Consider the following 7,659-nt stretch of genomic DNA (forward strand, 5'->3'; position numbering starts at 1 on the left):
AGAATTAAGCAGCAGCTATTATTACTTATTGTTTTCCTAAAGATTATGTTGTCCTGGTGCCAGAGGCCTAGGGCCTAACACATGGTAGGTGCTCCAAGTAAAGGCAGTCACTCACACAGCAGACAGAAGCTACCACCCAGCCCCTGCCCCCTCACTCCTGGCTGGTTGTGTGTCATGCAGTTCCTGCTCTGATCTGGAAGGTGTCCCGGGCACTGGTCCTCATCAACGCTAGGGTTGCTCCGGCGGCCATGGGTAGGCACAAGACTTTTACTTACCTGGTTCCCTTGTTTTCATCCAGGGAAAAGAAGTAGCTGACGTGAAAGTTCTGCCAGGGTTTGCCTGCTCCTCGGGGACATCTGGCTTTCTGGTGGTGCCACCTGGTGGTGAGTACAGAGCTGCTTGTAGCTGGGTGGCCTCCAACGGACCTGGTAACTCTGAGCACGACCATTTCCTGCCCCTTGCTCTCCAGCCCATGTAGCCCTTCCCTGATTCCCCTGTACTGATCCCTGACTGTGAGAAAAGACCTAAGGGGTCTCTGTTATCATGCCTCCTTCAGGCCTGGCTCTGACTTGCAGGAGAAGGTGCCTCAGTGGTCAGGCAGGGTTCATCCTCAGGATACCCTTCAGGTCTGATGACCTCTCAGTGGTTTCTAGAAACCAAAGTTGGAAGAACAAGCCTGCTTCCTGGCTTGAACTGGCCCAGGAATGGGAAACCCAATGATGGTGACTGGGTCCATCCTTGACTCCTCACTGTACCTGCTTAAGTATCCGCAGATCCCCCTCCCCTCTCTGGGGCCACCAGAAGGACTGGCCTGGCTTCTAGGTTCTCTGTCTTTAAAAAAAAATACTTGAATTTATTTATTTGCCTGTATCAGGTCTTGGTTGTGGCACGTGGGGTCTTCAGTTGTAGCACGTGAACCCTTAGTTGTAGCACGTGAACCCTTAGTTGTAGCACGTTAACCCTTAGTTGTAGCATGTGGAATCTAGTTCCCTAACCAGGGACTGAATCTAGGCCCCCTGCTTAAGAATTAGGAGAATAAATTGTGCTTGAACCAGCCTTACTCAGCTTTGCACCAACATGCTGTGTGAGTTTGGGTAAGGCCTGTCCCTCCCTGGGCCTTGGTCTTCTGGTGGTAGAATGGTGATAGGGCAGGTGATGGGTGAGGAGCCCTGTAGTTCCTTGAATGGGGCCTGGGTAAGGTGCAGATTCCTGAGACTGCCTCATTAGAACTCTGGGGCCAGGACCCTGGAATCTGTGAAGTTGGAAGCTGAGGCAGCCAAGCCCTGTCTTTGGGAGATGGAAGACTGCAGTGTGTGTCCTGGCAGGGAAGAAGAGTGTGGTGGTTTCAGGGGTCCTGAGAAACTGAGGAACCCCCTTGTAGCCCAATCCCCATCTTTTAATTTCTCCCTTTCTGTAGATGCAGGGAGGGGGACCCCAGCTGCATGTCTGTGGGACCCCACCAGCAGCATCAGCAGAAGGGCAGCAAGAAGGCTGCACAGGTTACAACCAGCTTGCCCCCATCCTTTGCCTCCCCATGCTGGCTGTTTCACACGTCCAAAGGACAGTGGTGTTGGGGCTGGGGCAGCCTGGGGTGGGACTGGGGGCCTTTGTTGCTTGAGGAGTATTTTCAGAGTCCCCCTCCCTCTGGAGTTTCCAATGATAGAATAGAGCCCTGTCTAGTATTTGACCAAATATGGTGGTATCTCTCATGAGCTCGAGCCTCAGCCAGCTTCTCAGTTATGCTGTGGAAACCTGCCCCGGACAGATTAATCTTGTGACATTCAGGAGCGCCTTGCACCCTGCGTTCTTCCCCTCGGCGATTCCTGTAAATGGCCAAGAGTGGCCCCAACAGGATGGTGTAGTTCTGAAGCCTGCTCTCTGTGTCCCTCCCCTGTGCTCTTCACACCCCCTTTTACCTCCTTCTCAGGGGAGCTCGCTTGCTCACATTCAGCTGGGCTGCTCACTTGAGGGGAAAGACCCAGACCAGGTCCATCCAGCACATGATTCCTAGACAAGAGGACCCCGGGGTTACCTAAGCTCATGAAATTTTGGCCAGAGGCTGTGAGGTCCAAAGCTCTCAGCCGGGAGGGTGGGCCCAAAGAGGTAAAAAGGAGAGTTGGCTGGGCCATAAGAACTGTGCTTGCTCTAATGCTAAATAGAACAGCAAGAATTGATGCTTTTGAACTGTGGTGCTGGAGAAGACTCTTGAGAGTCCCTTGGACTGCAAGGAGATCCAACCAGTCCATTCTGAAGGAGATCAACCCTGGATGTTCATTGGAAGGACTGATGCTAAAGCTGAAACTCCAGTACTTTGGCCACCTCATGCGAAGAGTTGACTCATTGGAAAAGACTCTGATGCTGGGAGGGATTGGGGGCAGGAGGAGAAGGGGACGACAGAGGATGAGATGGCTGGATGGCATCACCGACTCGATGGACATAAGTTTGGGTGAACTCTAGGAGTTGGTGATGGACAGGGAGGCCTGGCGTGCTGCGATTCATGGGGTCACAAAGAGTCGGACATGACTGAGTGGCTGAACTGAACTGAACTGAATGTTCCCAAGAACAATTACACCGTTATTGTACAGTGATAGTCTTCATAATAAACAGCTATGTTTATTGAGCACATGCTACACACCAGGCACTATGTCAGCTGTTTAATGTGGCTTATTTCCCTTACTCCTAGTAACAACCCCTAGAGGTTGTTCTAGACACAGGGGAAATGAGACTCAGAAAGATTTCCAGCAGAAATGGGCCAGGCCACCACTGATTCTTGGGCATGGCTCCCATTTTACAGAGAAGGAAACTGAGGCTGAGAGAGGATGGAAGTCACAAGCAACCATGCAGGGACAGGCCCTTGAAGTGGAGAGCTTCTCTACATGAGGGGGAGCATTGCATCCAGAAGCCCAGGACAACCCGCCATCAAGTCTTCACGGACCTCATGGACTTGGCTCTTGTGAGAGCACACAGATTCAGAAACATGTTCATAGCAGGCTTGAACCGTGCAGAAAATATGCCAAGAAAAGCAACACTGGGGGTGGATAAAGCCCTGCCCAGAGACCAGGTATTAATCCTGGCTCTGGCATCCCTCACTCACTGTATAATCCTAGACAAGTCCCTTCTTCACTCTGGTCTCAGTTTCCCTGCCTGGGAGCTATGGGGGTGCCAAGGGCCTCTGAGCTTACCTGGGGCTGGCTGAGGCTGGGGTGCCTGAGGCTGTCTCCCTGGGAGATGGGGCCTGTGTCCTGCTCCTGGCCAGCATGCTCCAAGGACATTTGCTGTCCTGACCAACGGACAGCCTGTCCCTCCTCCACCTTTGCCCCCTTGCCATCCCCCAAACTGACGAAGCTGATTGTCTTAGGTAGCCCTGTGGGTGCTGGCTGGGCGGCCGGCCGCAGGCCACAGGCGGAGGTGCCACCCGCCAGAGCCCCACCAGACACACAGGGCATTGTCCCTCAGTCAACAGCCCCTGGGCACCTCAGCCCGGCTCCTGGCTTGCCCCCACGCCCCTCACCGCCTGCCACCGCGCCAGGCCCGCCAGCTGGGAGCCCAAGGTTCCCAGGCGATGACGAGCCCACCCACCCACACCCCCGGCAGCCCCCTGACGAGCTATAATTGCTGCGCTGAGTCCTGTTGCTGCCATTCTCGTGGCGGAGGCATCTGGGGTTCCAGGCGGGCGGCAGCTGCAGGCTGATCGCCTGGCTCGAGGGATGGACTGGCCGCATAACCTGGTACGTGGCAATTCCCCACCCCACCCCCACTCCTTTTTAGGGCCTGAGTGTTTTTTTTTACTTCTTCTCCATTGATTAATAGCCACCTCTGTTTGGCTTGGAATCTGCAGAGGCGAGTTCTCCCTCTGTCCTGTCCCCCAGGACGAGAGAGAAACAGAGACTGGTCTCAGAGCCTGCAGCCATGGCCAGCGGCTCCGGCTCCTGAGCTGGGCGCAGCCCCACTACACCAAGGCCCTTTCAGGCCAAAGGCAACTGAGGAGATCTTGGCAATCTCAGTTATCGGGGTTTTTCCAGAGTCTCTCTGTCCTGAGATCCAGGCTGTGTGACCTTGGGCAGGCCCTTCTGTTTCTCTGTTTCTCATCTATAAAGGGATGGAGGGAGACGGGTTCTCTTCTGAATTTCTCTGAGTGGAGAGCCAGGGTTTAAGAATGCCATGTGAGCAGCTCAGATGAGAAAGCCTATTGTTAGGGAGATGTCTTTCTGTACCAATGACTTGAATCTGTCATGGATTTGGTGCCAAGAAATGGTTCTACCAAGAGGGGCTCTGCTGAAACTTGTTTGCAAGGGTCAAGACTGGCTGGGTAGGCAGGAGAGATCAGCACGGGCCATGCGGGTGGTGGGGTGAGGGGTATGGGGCAGGTAGGAGCCTGGCTAGGCTCAGGGAGGAGATGAAGTCCCCTCTGGAGGCTTTTCCCTTCTGACCAGCCCTGGCTCCCACCCAAGTCCTGGCCCTCCTCTCCCAGCTTCCTCCTCTCCAGACTCCAGTTCTGGAGTCTGCATTCTGCGGGGCACCCAGGTCCTCTCCCATGTGAATGAGAGGCTTTCCTGATGCTGCAGGGAGGGGTGGACAGCAGCGGGTGGGGGTGGACAAGGGGTCAGGAAGGCAGATGGTTGGGGGGTGGAGGAGTGGAGAACCAGTGTCATGGGGTTAATCAGGGGTCTTTGGCCATGACCTGCACACATCACCAACCTCATCTGCCCTCATCTCCTGTCCACTCTATTTCAGCCCCACTGTTTCCTTTCAGCAAAGTTTTAAGCCACTGAAACTTCCTCTCACATGGTTCCCTCCCCCACCTCTATACCATTTTTAGGCTCTCTCTGCCCACATCTGTCTCTGTCTTATTCTTCAAACCTCACCAGTCATGCCCCCTTCCCCAGAAAGGCTTTGCAAGCCCACCCCACTGGCACCAGGCTAAGCAGGCGGCCCTGCTTGTCTCTGACCGCACTCTGGCCCCATCCCCACTCTGCTGCTAGCGAGGCTTAGATGCTTGTTTCTTGTCCACCATCTGTTTTCCTTGCCAGACTGCAAGCTACAGACGGGCAGAGGTGGTGACAGGCATTCATTCACTCAGCAAATGTTCACTGAATACCTAAGTGCCCAGTACCGTGCAGACATGGGGGACAAGGCAGTATGTGGAAATGGATAGAGCGCTGGCTGTCTCGGAGCCTGTGTTTAGTGGGGGCCTGACTTGTGAAAGGGGCCCTCGTACACTGACTGGAAGACGGCCGTCGTGAAGGAAGCATGGGGTGCGGAGAGCCCAAGAAGGTCCACAGAGGCCTCCCTAAGGAAGTAACACTGGAGCCAAGACATGCGGGGTGACTGTAGGAAGCAGCCTGTGCAAAGTCCTTGTGCGAGGAGAGGAAGGTTCGAGAGAAGGCCTGAGGCTGAAGCATAGGTGCAAGAGGAAACCAGGTGTGATGTGAGGAGGGAGAACACAACAGAGGTCTGGCCTGGGGAGGTGATGTTAGTAGGTTGGCATTCCAACCCATCATTGGGCAGGTGTGGAGAACTGATTGGAAGGAGTCAGGGGGAGATGGGGAGATATGCAGTACCAGGTAGGAGGCTGCTGAGCTGTCCGGGGAAGTGACAGGTTGGTGCAGGTAGAGAAGTGGATGGGTGGGGAGGTTTTTAAGAGGTGCAACAGGATTTAGTGATGAACGCGGCATGTACATGTATCAGTACAGGTGTGGTGGGCTGGTGGGACCAGGCCAGGGCTTGACAGGTGGCTCCCCTAGAGGCCTTTCTTCTTCCCTCCTCCTTCCTTGTGCCCTGAGTCTTGGCCTAGGCAGTGACCTGTCTCTCCCACCTTTGACTTGTGGCCTTCCTCTCCAGCTGTTCCTTCTCACCATCTCCATCTTTCTGGGGCTGGGCCAGCCCAGGAACCCCAAAGGCAAGAGAAAGGGGCCAGGGCGGCCTGGGACCCTGGCCCCTGGGCCTCACCAGTTGCCACTGGACCTGGTGTCCCGGGCAAAGCCCTATGCCCGCATGGAGGAATATGAGAGGAACCTGGGGGAGATGGTGGCCCAGCTGAGGAACAGCTCTGAGCCGGCCAGGAAGAAGTGCGAGGTCAACCTGCAGCTGTGGCTGTCCAACAAGAGGAGCCTGTCACCCTGGGGCTACAGGTAGGCCAGGCCAGGCAGCCGTGGGAAAGCTTTGTGTTGGGGGCTGGAGGGGATGCCCTTCCCACTCTCCCTATCAAGAGTGAAGATCTTGGATTCAGAGGCTTAGGTTTGCATCCTGGCTCTGCCTTTTACTGACTGTGTGGCTTTGGGCAAGTTGCTTAGCCTCTCTGAGCCTCAGATTCCTCAACTATACGTGGAGGTGATAGTAGTATCTACTTCACTGACTTGTTATGAAACGAGACATCTATGCCGGGCTCTGATGTTGTGCTCTCCAAGTCTCCAGTGAAGGGCCTGAAAGGGCCTTCCCCTAATGCCATGTCCTCCAGCTCGGAGTGCCTTGTACACACCGCTAGTTACAGCACTTTCAAGCAGTGCTGAGTTGGCTGTGTGCACATCCATCTCTCACGATAGATGGGACCATCCCGGTGCCTGTATCAGAATCATCTAAGGATTCTCACGCCCCATCCAATCAAAATCTCCAGGGATGAGGCCCAGCAAGTGGCATTTTCTACATCTCCACGTGGTTAGGATACACTGCTGGGCTTGGGAATCAAGATCTGCTGCCCCTGGGGGACAGCAGTGGTGTCTTACCTTGGTTGTAGCTCCACTTCCCAGCACAGCACCTGGCACACAGAAGGGGCCACGTGTATATGTGTTGATTAAATAATAAAGAAAAAGACTGACCCTGAGGGGTTCTCACTCACGAACCCAGGCCAAAGACTTTTAGCCACATAATTTATATCTTGAGACTAGAACAGTATGTTCATAGAACTTTCTGTGACAGTGTAAAGTCCAGTGTGGTAGCCACTAGCCTCATGCGGCTCCTGGGCGCATAGAATGTGGCTAGTGTCACTGAGGAGCTAGTTTTGATTATTTTAAGCTCGAACAGCCCCATGTTGCTAGTGGCTCCCATACCTGGAATGTGGCAACTGAAAGGGTCTGTAAAGACCCTCTGAAGCCAGGCTTCTACTTTGCTGTGCCCTTGACCTTCTCGGGGATCTTATGAGTATGTAGGCTCTGATTCAGGAGGTCTAGGGTAGGGGGAGGTTCTGCATTTCTAACAAGCTCCCGGGCTGTGGGCCCACAAGTTCACTGCCTGTCCTCCACATGGCACATGCTTGCTGTGCCGAAACCTGGGCAAGGAAAGGCAGGGGCGTGGTGGTGGGTGTCGGTTTGTCCTTCCCGCGATTGTCCTTTCTGCCCTGTGCTCTCTCCTGCGTTCCCACAGCATCAACCATGACCCCGGCCGCATTCCTGCAGACCTGCCGGAGGCGCAGTGCTTGTGTCTGGGCTGCGTGAACCCCTTCACCATGCAGGAGGACCGCAGCATGGTGAGCGTGCCCGTGTTCAGCCAGGTGCCTGTGCGTCGCCGCCTCTGCCCGCCGCCGCCACGCCCCGGACCCTGCCGCCAGCGCGCGGTCATGGAGACCATCGCCGTGGGCTGTACCTGCATCTTCTGAGACAGTCCTCCCCACACCCCCTTGCCGAGCAAGGCGATGAAAAGTAAAGGCTGTCTTTTGTAAAGCAA

At 54.9% G+C, this 7,659-nt stretch overlaps 1 protein-coding gene across 3 annotated transcripts; it reads left to right on the forward strand.

Moving 5' to 3' along the window:
* The first annotated feature begins 249 nt into the window (after positions 1-249).
* IL17B (interleukin 17B) lies at positions 250-7,659 on the forward strand. 3 transcript variants are annotated; one of them, XM_040239629.1, is made up of 4 exons: positions 250-383; positions 2,795-3,061; positions 5,842-6,131; positions 7,360-7,659. In XM_040239629.1, the coding sequence occupies exons 2-4, from the start codon at positions 2,939-2,941 to the stop codon at positions 7,589-7,591; spliced, it is 645 nt and encodes a 214-aa protein (XP_040095563.1). In that variant the 5' UTR covers positions 250-383; positions 2,795-2,938; the 3' UTR covers positions 7,592-7,659. The 3 variants fall into 3 exon arrangements, with proteins under 3 accessions (XP_040095563.1, XP_040095564.1, XP_040095562.1); XM_040239630.1 differs by lacking the exon at positions 250-383 and adding an exon at positions 3,595-3,728 and having other exon boundaries at positions 2,511-3,061; XM_040239628.1 differs by lacking the exon at positions 250-383 and having other exon boundaries at positions 2,511-3,061.

The sequence above is a fragment of the Oryx dammah genome, unplaced genomic scaffold (genome assembly GCF_014754425.2).
Source record: "Oryx dammah isolate SB20612 unplaced genomic scaffold, SCBI_Odam_1.1 HiC_scaffold_5, whole genome shotgun sequence".
In the NCBI taxonomy this organism is placed as follows: Eukaryota; Metazoa; Chordata; class Mammalia; order Artiodactyla; family Bovidae; genus Oryx; species Oryx dammah.

Coding starts and splice junctions, on each gene's coding strand:
- IL17B (XM_040239628.1), top strand. CDS start 2,777: ATGGCTCCCATTTTACAGAGAAGGAAACTGAGGCTGAGAGAGGATGGA. Junction 3,062..5,841: donor AAGCCCTGCCCAGAGACCAG/GTATTAATCCTG, acceptor CTTCCTCTCCAG/CTGTTCCTTCTCACCATCTC. Junction 6,132..7,359: donor CTGTCACCCTGGGGCTACAG/GTAGGCCAGGCC, acceptor GCGTTCCCACAG/CATCAACCATGACCCCGGCC.